We start from the raw sequence: 14,519 nt of genomic DNA, 5'->3' as shown, positions 1-14,519 counted from the left end.
GCTGCCCCTGCCCGCGACACGGCTGCCCCCCGGGGCCGGGCTGTCCCCCGGAGAACCGGCGGGACCGGCCCGGGCTGACCCGCACCCCGCGGCCTCCTCGGGCCACTAGATGGTGCCACGGGCCGGGAGGAGCCGGCCCGGCGGCGGCGCGGAGCGGGATCGGGCCGGCGGCGAGAGGGCTCCGGGCACCGCGGGGGGCACCGCACCGGGGGCGGTCGGGCGCGGGATCCCGCGGTACCGGGGCAGAGCGGCGCCGCGCACGTGCCCGCACCGGTACCCGCGCCCGCACCGCCCCCGCTGCCATGGCGACGGGCAGGCCCCGCCCCCTCCGCTCCCGGGAGGGCCGAGGCTCTATGGTGCCTCCCGCCCGCTAGAGAGGACCAAGGTGGCTTCTCTCCTCGCCGCTCTACGGCGGGAGCGCGCCCACTCCCCACCCCATAGACTATCGCGACAGTCAGCCCCCCCCCCCGCCTCGCGATTAATTCCGGCGGAAGGGCACAGCCCTACTTCCGCTGCTGGCCGCGGCCCTTTCCGCCCTGCGGCGCCGGGGCGTGTCTAGCCGCCGTGCCTCCCGCGCTCTATGGTCCCCGCCGTTCCCAGTCTCCTCAGCGGCGGCGGCCGGAGCCGGGAGGAGCGCGGCGGCGGCGGGCGCGGGCCTGTCTTGTCCTGCCCTGCCCTGCCCGCGGCATTCGCGGCCGCCATGGAGCTGGAGGTGCCCGAGGAGGCGGAAGGCTCGGCCGTGGCGGGTGCCGGTGCCATCACCCCGGAGGCCGGCGCGGGGGGACCGGACGCGGCAGGAGGTAACGGGCTGCGAGCACCGGGCGGCCGGGCCCCCCGGCACGTCCCCCCGAGAGGCCGCTCCAGGCCGGACCCCCGGGGTGTGTGTGGCCCTGTGTGCGGTCCCCCCGGGGGCCCGGAGTGGTGTAGCCCCGCTGCACCCCCCGGGGGGGCTGAGTGGTACCTCCCGGCCGGGCCCCCCGCGCTGGGCCTGTGTCCCCTGGGGGGGCTCGGAGTGGTTCAGCCCAGCCCCCCCCCCTCCCCGCCCCGCCGGGTGTGCCACCCCCGGGGCACCGCGTGGTCCCATCCAACCGCCGCTCCCCCTCCTCCCGTCCCCCGGAATGGTTCCGCCCCCCCGGGGCTCCCCCGGCACCGTCTGCCGTCCCGGGCCGGTGCTTGCTGGGGAGGGGCAGCCGGGACCCCCGGAGCAACGTGCAGGGCACCGCCCGGCCTGCTCGGCCCGGCGCTTCTCCCCGCCACCCTCCGGTACCGGTACCGGCCCCGGCAGCGGGTCACCCCGGAGCCGCCGCCCGCTTTGCCCCGCTGGCGAGCGGACCCCCGGGCCGTGCTCCCCCCTCCCCTCTCCGGTGATGCTCTCGCGGCGTCCCCCTTCCCGCGGTGAGACGGGGGGTGTTCGCTGGGGGACAGCGGGGGGCCCAGCCCGGCTCTGGGCAGCGGGAGTGGGGCACTGCTGCCGTGCCAGGACCTGTCCCGCAGCGGCGAGGCGGGGAAGGCCGGTTTTGGAGCGATGCTGAGCCCGACAACACGCTGGCAGCGTTAACGAAAGGTCCGGGGTCCCTCGGTGGGCAGGATCCAGTACGTGGGGCCACACCTGCCTCCGCTGCCTAATTATTTATAGTTCGTTAACAACCTCGAAATTGCCACCTTTGGCATCGCACGTGAACGCACAGCCCCGTCGGCGAGTCCCTTTGTGGTCCCAGCACCTGCCTGAGCCTGGAGCTTGTTCAGCGCCAGCTTTGGCTGTGTTGTGACAGCGACCTCCGTGTCTTCAGGCCTTTCAACGAGGATCGTTGCATCTAAAAACCAGCAAATTCCAGCAGAAGCTGTGGTTATTTCGGAGATGCCATCCGCCGCGTTCAGGGGAGGCTGGGCGTAACGTGTGGTTTTTGGTACGGCGCCGAGATTTCGGCGAGGAGGGTGGCGGGGCTGGCTGCGTGCGGCTCGCCGTGCTGCTCGCCCACCGCGCAGACCTCTCTTTTGGTGCTCCCAGCACGGGGTGGTGTGGCTGGTGGACTTCCAGCTTGGGATGCCGAAGGAGTGGAAGGGAGAACCTCTTTGTCAATTCAAATATTGTTCATCCTTCTCATTTCTCTGCCACCTTTCTGTTGCTTGGGGAGGGTAGAGGGTTGTTGCTCGGGACAAGACAAGGTGTCTCCAGAGACTGTTGCTCAGGAGGGGCTTAAGCAGTGTGTGTTTTTCTTCCCTTTGCAAGTAAATCCGAATTTGTGAACCTGTAGGCTGTCTTACCTCACGCTGATAGTAAAAAAAGATGAAACGGAGCCAGTAATCTCACCGATGCTTTGATTTTTCAAGTCAGGTTGCTTACTCCTCACTTGGGTCGCGTCCAAATTGTGTCACTCGGCCTCAGCCGCGCTTGTAACTGGAGCTCCCAGGAGGGCTGGGGACAACGTGCGCGACGGCTAATGAGTGTTTTCTGGAAGAGAAAAAAACACGGGGGGGCTGGAGGTCACCCTCGGTGGGCTGCATGGGGTGGGCTGTGCTGCAGGTCTCGGGTCAGGACTGTCGGGTGATAGAGCGCATCCGTGTGCTCTGTGGTCCTTGCTGCAGCAGATGGGAATACTCTATGCCAGAGCGGTGTGCCCGGGAGCAGAGGGGGTTTGCGCTGAACGCCGTCCTGTTTTGTTGACTCTTTCAAAGCTGGTGGCAAAAAAACCCAAACCAAAACGATTTAGCGCGTGCCGCAGCACTGATGCCTTCGCTGCTATTTGGAGCAGCGATGGAGGTGGTGAAGTTCTCGAGACCCACCTGTGTAGATGCTTCCTGCCACTCACCTTATCGCTTGTGCCGTTGGTGAAGGATTACCAGCGTAGCCGAAATCTGCTCCCTGGCTCTTTGCCAGCGAGCGAGGATGGCTGTGAGCTGCGCTCTTGCTAAACGAACGTGGCGGGGTTAATCCAGACCGTGGGTCAGGTCAGCAAAGATCTTCCTCAAGTGCTCGGTAAACATCAAGAGGGGAGATGGTTAGTCTGGTACAGGAGTAGAACTGGGTGGAAGAGAGGTGCTGGAAGTCAGGGAAACCTTGACAGGAGGTTGACTTGAGGCATGGAGAGTCTTTTGAGGGGAGTTTTTGGAAGTCTTATGATATACTTTCAGGGAGAAGGCTTTATTTAGGGCCAGCAGCTGGGCTTATACATGGACCGACAGGCCAAATTCATCCTTTTCTGAGAACCTGGCTTGGAGGTTTTCAAAAGTTTTGTAACCACTGTGTTTGAAAAGGGGGTTTCAAAATACAAGTGGTGTAAATGGCTGATGTGCCTCCTCCCTGAATCCACACCCTCTTGCCCTGGGAAGGGCGGCTTGCTGGTTTTGAGCTGGAGAGCAAAGCTGTTGGCAGGAGTGGAGGCACTGCATGCATGCTGGGTGACAGGTGAGCACTGGGATGGTTCAGGCTGCTGTGTCCTGGCCCCAGAAACAATTGGATGAGGAGAGGGCACATCACCATCCCTCTACCTGATTGCAGCCCAGAGACAGAGAGTCTGGAAACCTTTCATCCAAGGGGGCTCAGGTTAGGGGAGAGCTGTCGATACAAAACTCATGGCAAAGTTGGTCTCCCCCATCTCGTTGCAAAGGTGGAAATTCACAGCCCAGTGTGGAAGTCGATGTCCAACTCGCGTCTGTTTCTCATGTCTGCTGTTACCTGGGTTGGAGTCTGCCCATCATTCATGGCTCAGAGCCTGGCCAGAAGCTTTCAACGTGTTCTTCAGGGTTGACTTCCTCTGCTTTAGGGAGCTGAAATGATTTAACAAGCATTTATGCTCTTGTTCAACAGTTGTCTGGCTGTCCCCAGAGCTGGAGATAGCAAAGTGGAGATCCCGGCCCCAGCCAGTGGCGCCGAGCGTGCGGGATGTCGGCGGCACCTGTAAGGCCACCTGCAAAAAGCAGTGGGAGAGCACTGATTGCGACAGACAAACGGTATTGCAGCGCTTCCCTCTTTGCAACGATAACTTTGAAGTGACTTTTGAAGGGTCGCTGGAAGCAATTTTTTCAGTGAGCAGATTAGAGATAAGAGAAGCATTCCACCCCGTGGGGCACAGGCAGTTCAATCCATACCAACGTGATGGAGAGGGAAATTGGAGAGAGCTTATCAGCTTGAGGAAAAATCAAATGTAAACATCATCCCCAGCATGATTATGGTTCACAGCTTAGTTGGATGTCACATGCCTCTCTCCCGTGAAATGGTGCTAGCGAAGATGATGGCAGAGGGAGTCAGCTGGGCAAAAACAGGCAGAAAAACACCCTGCGCCTTGAACTTTTAAAGACCCTGCAGTTACTTCACAGTCAATAAGTCACAGCTCAGCTGCAGGGAAGGAGGAAGGCAATGAAAATAGAATTCAGGCTGCTCTGGCAAATTAATTGTCCTTTAAGATGTGAATCGGCTGGAAACAAATAGGGAAGCTGGAATTATGGGGCCTGGGAGCTGTGAAGGGCAGTATTGGTACGGCAGGGAGATCTGGGCACTGCCCCCGAGGGTGCTGAGCCCGTCGGTATCGGGACAGGCTGGGGAATGAATCCCCAAGAACGAAGAATGATTAATCCAATTTTCATTAACTAGCATTTGGCACTGACCCGTATTTAACGGCCTGTTCCACCGCGGCTGGATCCGCGGCTGGCAAAGCTGCCGCTGCCGTGTCCCGCTTGGGAAGCTCACGGCTCCTCGGGGCATGGCCCGAGTGGGCTTAATGTGAGCGGCGCGTAATTTGGGAATGATTATTGAAGGGATGCACTGACATGGCCACGATGGGCTCTCGCCAGATGTGCGGTCTTGTTAAATAGGATTTTCCCAAATAAGGTGGTTGCAGCCTGAAAAGCAGCAGCAGGAATTCCATCCAGTATTCGCCTTTTTCACGAACACGTCTTGCAGTTGCAGCCAGTCGAGTCCAGAAACAGGTCTGCCAAGGCTGCATGGTACCCTGACAGAGGCTCGGAGAGCCCTTCTTATCTCGTGCTACTTGCATCTTTGTCACGTTTGATTGTTCTCGTTCATCTTTTCGAGCTGCCAGGCGTATTCTTGTAAACTGGGATTAATCCATAGAGGCCTGGCAGGTGCCTCGCCCCGGTATGGATGCGGTACCCGTGTGCTCTCTGGGACCCTACCAGCACGAGATCAGTTCCCAGGCATTACGTGGGTATAATGTAAAGGGCATTGCGCCTTTTACACCATACTGGGGGACGTCAGAAGCCGAGTTGGAGGGGGAGAAGTTTGCCAGCTCCTGGTGCGAGGAGGGTTTGGCCATGTTCAGGTGGCAGTGACCTCCAGCAGGCTGGCTCGCACGCTCCACTCCCACCAACGCTGCAGGGACAGAGCTGCTCGTGCCGTGTGGATGTTTGAACTCCTAAACGGCTGCAGACCAGTAGAAGGCAGCCTAGGTGGGGTTTTTGTTTCCCATTAAGTCGTTCCAGGTCTCGAACCAAAATTTCTCACAGTCCCTTTTAAATCTAATTTGTTTCATAACACAGTTGACAGTGTCGCTTTCCTTCACCCATCTCCCAAGCTGTTGCCTTCTAGGCCTGCGAGCTGGGTTGCCTTGTGAACGTGCCCAAGAACAGAATTTCCTAGTCACTTTGGGCTGGACGTCCACGATGGTGTCCGTGGGGCCGGGCAGAAGTTATTTTTAAAGCATTGTGCGGGCGCAAAGCCCTCGTTGTTTGGTGGGGGTTCCCAGTAAGGAGCTGCTATCAGGGCAACAGCTCTGTGTGGTGTTTTGCTGTTTCTAAATCCATCTGTGGCTGGTGCAGGAACTCAAAGGAGCAAAACACCGTCGTTTTCTGCAAGTCTCTGGCAAAGTGGAATTCCTGGCACGAGCACCCTCTCTGTTTGCTGCCTGCTGATGGTGCACCGCTCCGTGTTCCTCCAACAGACGAATGCAGCCACTTGTGTTTTCCTCCAGCAGGAAGGGTGCTGCAATGCACACGGGTGCTGTGCTGAGCCCCTGCCTGCGCAGGGCTGCCCGGCCGTTCTGCTGCACCAGTGCGCTCGCGGCAGCGGAACGCCGGGAGTGCAACGGACAGGTAAATCGAGGCACCGCGAGGGACTGGGAACAGGAGGACGCTTAACGCTGAAATGAACCAACAAAATCACAAGGAAGAAAAGAGGCTCATGTGAAAAAACCCAAACCGGTGGCCTGTGTGAAGTGAGTTTTGTTTTGATCCTTATCAGCACCGACCTTCTCAGCAGAGCAGCCTGGCGTTGCTCACCCACCTGCCTGGGGAGCTGCGTGCCAAAAGGAAAAGCTGCCTTTCCAGGCTCTCCACCTCCTCTCCAGATAACTAGTGGACTGTCCCCGGAAGGGAGGCCTGGCCTCTCCAAGCATCCCTAAAAGTGCCGATGATAGTAAGGTGATGTTGGGGTTTTTCCTTCTTCAGGTAGGACTTACAAATACTCTGTTCCTAAGCAGCCTGGCACTTGTTTGTTTGAGTTTTTCAGTGTTGCCAGTAGCTGAGTTAACCTCAGGACTTTCTGGGGAACGCTGCCTGCAATTAAAAAGCTAAAAGTGATCAGAGCAGTTTTTCTGTCACTTCGTCTCTTCTCACCCACATATTTAAGCAGAAAACGCTGTCAGCCCCTAATTAAGTGTCGTCTTCTTCCCTCGAGTTCTTGTGGCTTCCCCAGCTTACGTGTGGGTTTTTGCACTGGCTTGCGGTGGATAACCCCGGCTGAGTCAGAGCGTGCGCCGCGGTGGCGAGGAAATCTGGAGCCTTTGACGTGTTTGCTTGCCCCAGTGTTCCCAGCCCGTCCGATGCTGCTGGTCACCGCTAACTGCAACTGGTTCCATCGTCTCGCAGCTCCGGGGGGAGGCTGTGAGTCTTTTGCCATAGGAGTTGGCCCATTTGCTTCTCCTCCAGCTTTCTCTGAATACAGCAAACCCACCACTCTTCCCTAATTCTGTTTTAAAAAATACAAACACGTACGACTAGGGAACCGGTGTGTAATGTGGAGGGTTCTCTTAAATGTTTACTGTAACATGGGCTGGAATAAGTGATGTTTGAAGAACCGCAGCGTTATTTTACGGCGTGGAGATCGCGTATTCTGTACGGTTGCGTCTCTGGCAGATGACCATTAGAAGAGCTGGCCCTCTGGATAATTGCATGGCTTTGTGGCCGTTGGATGTGGAGCTGCAGAAAATGAACCTTGCAGTGTCCAGCCGCTGCCTGGACGGTCCGCGTTCAGTGCGAGGCGCATGAAACGCTTTGCGGGCCCATCAAGGGGGCTCAGTCCTCATCTCCTCCGTAACCAGCAGGATCCAAGTGTTCTCTTTGCAGAAATTGCTGTTGGAGAGGGTGGGAAAGACTTCCTGGGAGAGAAAAGAGAAGCTGGAAACCAGCTTTTCTGGTGCCTACCCCGTAGCAGACCTGCCTGTGTTTGGAAAGGAAGGGCCGACTTTCCGGTAGCATACCTGGAGCTGCTCCTGCTGCACGAGGTGCTCGTTGATCCATCAGAGGAAAGCGGGTCACGGCCTGGGGTTTGGCACAAGACCGACCTGGGCAGATACGCTGCCGCTTCCGGAACAGCCTGGGGATTAGTTGGGCACGGGAACACCGCGTGCAACAAGCTCGTGTCTTTGTTCTGTGTGAAACACTCAATCTCCTGAACTCGGAGGAATTAACGGATTACAAGATGAGACGACTTTGCCTGGTTTGTGGTCACTGAGACGTGCCAGCGCGCTGTTGGGACGGTACCAGAGGGCTGCTGGGGAGCTTGGTACCGCTCGGACTCCAAGTAGCTCAAACATTGCTTTCCATTTACTGCAGTAAATCTCTCACGGCCACGCCGGGGCATGATGTTGAATTCAACTTCTGCCACTGTTAAGACTTTACTGCTTGTGCGTTCCAGCTTTGCAGTGATCCCCTTGGTGCCGGCGGTAGCTGTTGCTGAGCGGTGCTCTCACGTGGGGCTTGGTGGGTCCTGCAAAATTTGAGGGTCTGTGGAGTCAGAGTGGTTAGTAACTCTTCATTTAAACTTGGTGCTGCTTTCTCTGCTGAAGGTCTGTTGAACTACTGACTCTTCAAATTCTCTGTGTTCCTCTACCATGGTAGATGCCTCCTAATTTCTTCTCCAGAAGATCTGAGAGCACTTCAACCTTAACCAGCACTGAGCTCCCAGAGGAAAGGCAGCTCATCAGCAGAGGAAGGGGAGTGCAGGGCTGGGAGCCAGTCAGGTCCCTACTCTTTTGCTGAATTTAGTAGTTCAGAGTAATTCCCCAGCTGTTTCATGTTTGTTTTTTTCCATAGGAGGCAAAGAAATCTGCTCTTGAGACCAAGTAGTTGAGTTCATGCAGTTGTTTGGCAGGGTTGGTGTTGGAAGCCTGTCCTTAATATAATTCAAACTTTGGACACAACAGGGCCTTCCAAATGGCTGTCTTGAATGTGTCAGACCATACTGGTGACCATGTTATTATTCTGCAAGAGTAGAATTAGTCAAGATTATTTTGCCTTTTCATTTGCTTCCTGGCAAGACGTTGTTTAAATTGTCAGGTATCGTGGAATTGTAAAAGCACAGAATGGTTTGGGTTGGAAGGGACCTTCAAGGCGGTCTAGTTCCAACCCCCCTGCCATGGGCAGGGACACCTTCCACTACACCAGGTTGCTCAAAGCCTCATCCAACCTGGCCTTGAACACTGCCAGGGATGGGGCAGCCACAGCTTCTCTGGGCAACCTGTGCCAGTGCCTCACCACCCTCAGAGGGAAGAATTTCTTCCCTAGATCTCATCGAAATCTCCCCTCTTTCAGTTTAAAGCCATTGCCCCTTGTCCTGTCACTACACGCCCTTGTCAAAAGCCTCTCTCCAGCTTTCCTGTAGCCCCTTTAGGTACTGGAATGCTTTTCTTCCCCTTGGAGTTTGCCATTCTCAGCTGCTGCTTTATATTCTGTCACCCCAAGTACATTAAAGTCCAGATATCCAGTGGCTGAGCTGGCCACTGAGACCGGTGAAGCACAACTTGATGGAGTTGAGGACTGACCTGAAAAAATGCCCGTAACTGCCATTAAAAAAGCATCGTTTGTGAAGCCAATCTCTTATGGCCTCAAGCTGGATGCACAAACTTACTCTTAGCCTGCCTGGTTAAGGCTGGATGTGCTCCACCTGCATGTGTGCCACCGGTGCGGACAGGACAGTCTTGCTCAACCCCATGTGGGCCAGGGAGGAATGAGGCAGGTGGAATAAACGTGATGCCACCTCGTATTTAAAGCAGGAGTAATGTAGGTCATCTTAATCTGCTCTCCCTCCTCCCCTTCCTGCAGGGCAGCAGTGAGGTGGGACAACCTCTGGTTTCTGCTTTTGGAGCACTTTATCTTTGCAGGTTTTTCTGCTAGTTTATTACCTATCCCCCCAAAAAAAGTTATCTCCAACAGCAGAACAGAATAGTGGTGTTTCTGTGCATGAAATGAATGGCTTCAGGGTGTTCCCAATTATTTTTTTAGGATGGAATTCCTGATTTGTGAGTGGAAATGGTTTTATTTAGAGGGCAAGCTAACAGCCTCCTCCTGAGCTCTTGGATATTTCGTTGGGTTTTCTCCAGTTGAAACTGGGCAGTGGTGCAGTTACAGTGCTGCGCGAGTTACTGCGTGAACACCTGCCGGTACAAACACCTCTCCATGGTAGTCCTTTCAGCCCTCCAGGGGTTAGAGTTGGGTTTAGGAAGGCTGTGTATGGATTTTCATTTTTCATCCAGGGCTGTACGAGCTCAGGTAATTAAGGCCACTTTGCACCAATTTGAGCAACCTGAGCGTTGGGAGCAATTTTGGTGGGTACATCAGTACCACTCGCAAAGGGTTCGCAGCACTTGAGAAATATTTTGATGTAATTGGCAAGGTTTTGAGAGATTTTATGAAATCTTTCCAAAGCTCAAGACGCATCTGCAAAGTACCGCGAGGCTCATGGCAGACTGCTGTACCTCAAAATGGCCAATCCCAATGTACACATCGTCCAAGGAAACACCGACAGCAGTATGTCCCACTCGCTCGCTGTGTTGACGTGGTCAATAACATCTTGGAGGAGTTATAACAGCTGAGATGACATGCAGCTGGTTTTCTGCTTTTGGAGCCTGCTGGGTTTCGTTACCACTTCACAGAAACCCAGCATGTCAGGGATTGGAAGGGACCTCAAAGGATCCAATCCTCCTGCTGGAGCAGGACCACCTAGATCAGATCACACAAGAACGTGTCCAGGCGGGTTTGGAACATCTCCAGAGAAGGGAGACTTCATCCAAAGCGGGTCAGCTTCTGGCCACCCATCTTCACCCAAGTGTCGTCTCTGCTGTCTGTTGATTTTACTCCAGACCATGAAGATCTGAGGGATTGAAGAAAAACCTTCACACTTGCCACAAGGTCCGGGAACACAAATTTCTGTTCTACAAAGTAAAATGAAGGCGTTTAGTTGGAATCTCCCATTGCCACCGGTCAAGTGGGCTGATTTCTTCCTGCAGGATGCCCAGCTCTCTTCTACACGTGGAGTTGGGAACTGAAGTTCACGCTGGCTCTGTGACACTGCTGGCATTTGCCGTGGTAGCCAATGTGTGCAGAGGGAAGACTCCAATGCAAGGCAGAAGTGATGGTACTTTATGAACAGCGCTAAAAAGACAGGAAAAATTTGCCCGTGTCTTAGTACTCGCTCGTCGTGTTTGGTGCTTTCCATGACCTGGGCAGTAGCACAAGCAAAATGTTACCAAAGCCTCTAGGATGGGCAGGATACAGCAGCTGATGACAAAGATGCTGCAGTAGTTTTCTTTCTGTAGTCTTTCTACATCCGATGGACCAAATTTTGAGGTTTTTTCAAGGCGAAATTGGCCATTACTGCGTTTCTCAAAGGGAGGCAGCTGGCTAAAAATCATCATCTGGTTGAGTGCTGCTTCCCTGAACGTGTGCCCGATGGCACTTCACGCAGTCACTCGCCCCCCTTAGATGCTGATGTGAAGCTTGGTTCTCTCTCTGATTTCTTCATCTCGCAGTTCGTGCCCGTGCAGCCGGTTCTGCAGCGTGTGCATCCCTGCACCGAGGGGAAGGGGTGATGTGATCAGAAGTCTTACCTGCTGGCGAGAGGGCAGATGTAATACCTGAAACCCCTTGTCTCCTCTTCAAATGTCACTTTTTGAAATGGGTGTTGTCTCTAAAATGACAGTTTTCCTTTCTGTGTGTATTCCGTGGCGCTCTCGCCATCTGGATGCGTGTTGATGGGGGCAGCGCACAAAATAGAATTTACTGGCAGAAATGCAAACTAGAGAGATGGAAAATAATCCCTAACTTCAAAGTTGGAACAAAGACAGCAGAAGGTTATGCCATCTTGAAGCTGTACCTGTCAACGTTAAATGACGTGCTCCTCAGTTGCAGGGCAAACGCTTGCCTAGGTGGGACCCAGAAATAAGGCAAATTTTTTCAGTTTGGCCTGCCAGGTGGTGCTTATTTGTGGGTTCAAATAGCACATGTTATGTGCTATTGTTGTGTTAGTGTTATGTGTAGTATTATGTGTTAATTTTTGTGGTGGTAAGGACTGTTTGTTCAGTAATCAGAACTGAAATCTGGACAGCTAACAATTGCCTTTGCTTAATTTAGTACTTTTTTTCCCCTATAGTGCTAACTTCTGTTATGAGATAATTAGATTTTTCTAGGGGGTGCATATTGTGCTGCATTTTGTAGCTTTTCATATACATACTGTTTTTCCTAATTCTAGGATGCTTCCTCTCAAACCATCACCTCTTGAGGCTTAAATTAATTTTGATGGAAGAGAAACGATGACTTAGTCTTCTTCCACCTTAGTCTCAGAGGTTGGATGTTTGCTTTCATTTCGATGCTAAGTAGGAGTCACTGGTGGATTGACTATGTAGGACACTCTTTCTCAGACTAGTCTAGACTGGTAATACCAGAAAATGCTTATTAAAGAAAATGAGAAACTCAAGGAGCAAACATCCTGAAACTGCTGGTTGCTTCTGCGGCTGCTTCGCAGACCGGCCCCACGTGTTTCCTGTATATAATTGCAATCTTTGCTGCAGCTCCCCTGCAGCCAACCTTGAAGTCCTGATAAATCACAGAACCATGGAATGGTTTGGGTTGGAAGGGACCTCAAAGATCATCTAGTTCCAACCCCCCCGCCATGGGCAGGGACACCTTCCACTACACCAGGTTGCTCAAAGCCTCATCCAACCTGGCCTTGAACACTGCCAGGGATGGGGCATCTACTGCTTCTCTGGGCAACCTGCTCCAGTGCCTCACCACCCTCAGTGTAAAAAATTTCTTCCTTAGATCTCATCGAAATCTCCCCTCTCTCAGTTTAAAGCCATTGCCCCTTGTCCTGTCACTCCACACCTTTGTCCAAAGCCCCTCTCCAGCTTTCCTGTAGCGCCTTTAGGCACTGGAAGGTGCTGGAAGGTCTCCCCGGAGCCTTCTCTTCTCCAGGCTGAACAGCCCCAACTCTCCCAGCCTGTCTCCAGAGCAGAGGTGCTCCAGCCCTCACATCATCTCCGTGGCCTCCTCTGGACCCGCTCCAACAGCTCCGTGTCCTTCTGATGTTGGGGACCCCAGAGCTGAAGGCAGCACTGCAGGGGGGTCTCAGGACGGCAGAGCAGAGGGGCAGAATCCCCTCCCTCGCCCTGCTGCCCACGTTTCTTTGGATATAGCCCAGGATACAGTTGGCTTTCTGTGGATCTGTCTTTGAAACAAAGCAAAAAGACAGTGTGCTTTGTCACACAAGACAGTTATATTTCAGTTGAAGACAGCAATTGCCTTATCTGTTTCACTTTGGTATAATAAACTGGGTTGCCCATCGTATACCGGATGCAGAGCTGGTCGGTATAGGCTGATGTTGAATTGAAGACCCTCCCAAGATGAAATGCTGGTAGTGGACTGGTTGTCAGGACTCTGTGAACTGCAAAGAACATACTAATTTGGGAGGAATTTCATTTAATATATGTGCTGGTAGAATGGCAACGCATGAGCTTCCACAAGGTATTGAGATTTAAAGTGTATAAGTGATCTCAGAGAGATGCTTTAGCTTCCCCAACTCCCAGGTTTTAAAGCACAAAGATTGGTTTTATTTTGAATCTCTTTTCTAAACTGGAAACTAGAAGCACAAGAAGGCTGGAAGTGACCAGCACGAAGAGCGAACTGTAACCTAGAGGAATGAGGTGGGTTTTTACAGTATTTGAAGAAATGAAATTTAAATGCAGGTTTTTCTGTGATGTGGGGTGAAAACCAACATAATCTGTAAGGGCGAAGTGGGGTGAAAGTTGACTTAATCCAAGGCCTTCAGGAGGGAGGGATGAGATATGCCCGAATGGCAGCTGCTCACCTAAAGAAAAAAGGAGCAGTACAGGCAGAAGTGGCAAGTGCTGCCTGTTACTTAATTTTTCTGTTACAGCTCCTGCTTTTGGTTGAAAGTGTTCAAGGCCAGGTTGGATGGGGCCTTGAGCAACCTGGTGTAGTGGAGGGTGTCCCTGCCCATGGCAGGGGGGTTGGAACTAGATGATCTGTGAGATCCCTTCCAACCCAAACCATTCTATGATTTGACTTGCCCAGATAATGATCTCCAAATGTCCTTTGCCTTATGACTGGCCTTTAAGTTCTGGCAAAACCGATGCACCCATTTTGGTGAAGAGGAAGCCAAGAAGTATTGCCCCATCCAGAACTTCAGAGCTGGGTCAGGTCCATCCGTAAATGGTGTTGCAGTATCTGTGGGATGGTTCTGCTTTGTCAGACCTGCCTTTTTCTCTTCACATCGGCACCTCACTGCTCTAAGCCTTCTAACTTCCACGTTGCTATGCTTTGGGAAAATAACTCGCCCGTTAAAATCTCCCTGGCCTCAGCGGTGAGGCTGGAGTAGCCCCGCTGCTTGGTGGGTATAGATCTATAGGCTTGAGCCATCTGGCCTGGAAAAAGATTACTGGCTTGGGAGCCAGGAAACAGGGAGTTTAAGCCATGGGACTTCCCATGTCAGCCCTGTGTATCTTACATTCCCCATCGAGAGCTGTTACGTAGCCGTTGGCCAGCGTTACCGCACACTTCTGTCTCTTCCTCCCACCCCACCATCAGAAAACAGAGAGTCGGCAGCGACTGGCTGAGTTGGGAGGGGAAGCCTGAGCGAGAGGCCGGGTTGTCCTCCTGGAGATGCTTTTCAGAGTGAAGGTTTGGTGTTTGCGTGCCTGGCTGCGGTCGCTGTTTCTCTCCAGCCACAGGAGCAGATTGCGCTGTCCCCTGCTCCTGTGCGGTGTGATCCAACCTGTGGTGTTACGGTTCAGGGGCACTACTTCATTTCTGGTTTTAGTAAAGTCTTTGCAAACAGAATTAAAGATCCTGTGAGATTCTTCTGTGGTGTTCAGAAATGCCAGACTGCAGTTCACTCCGTGCTGCTGTCTTGAATGGCTTTGTCCTATATCTGTTCTTTATAGGGCATCCCCAGTTTTTCCTTCTATTGGGCAGATGGTGAATAAAGCCCTGAGTTAAGTTTTTCGTGGTTCAGGACTCTGTTTTAGGACCTGAGAGACCAGAAGTTGTTC

The 14,519-nt window shown here is 53.5% G+C and overlaps 1 protein-coding gene across 1 annotated transcript in view; it reads left to right on the top strand.

The window, feature by feature from the left end:
* The first annotated feature begins 700 nt into the window (after nucleotides 1-700).
* PIP5K1C (phosphatidylinositol-4-phosphate 5-kinase type 1 gamma) overlaps nucleotides 701-14,519 on the top strand; it is a 46,620-nt gene continuing 32,801 nt past the window's right edge. The window contains exon 1 of the mRNA XM_086627507.1: nucleotides 701-800. Within this exon, the coding sequence (XP_086483633.1) occupies nucleotides 701-800 (100 nt within the window). The remainder of the gene's footprint in view (nucleotides 801-14,519) is intronic.

Source organism: Tauraco erythrolophus, chromosome 28, assembly GCF_009769465.1.
Source record: "Tauraco erythrolophus isolate bTauEry1 chromosome 28, bTauEry1.pri, whole genome shotgun sequence".
NCBI lineage: Eukaryota > Metazoa > Chordata > Aves > Musophagiformes > Musophagidae > Tauraco > Tauraco erythrolophus.
Note: the sequence above shows the minus strand (reverse complement) of the source record. Positions and strands in the feature narration are given on the sequence as shown.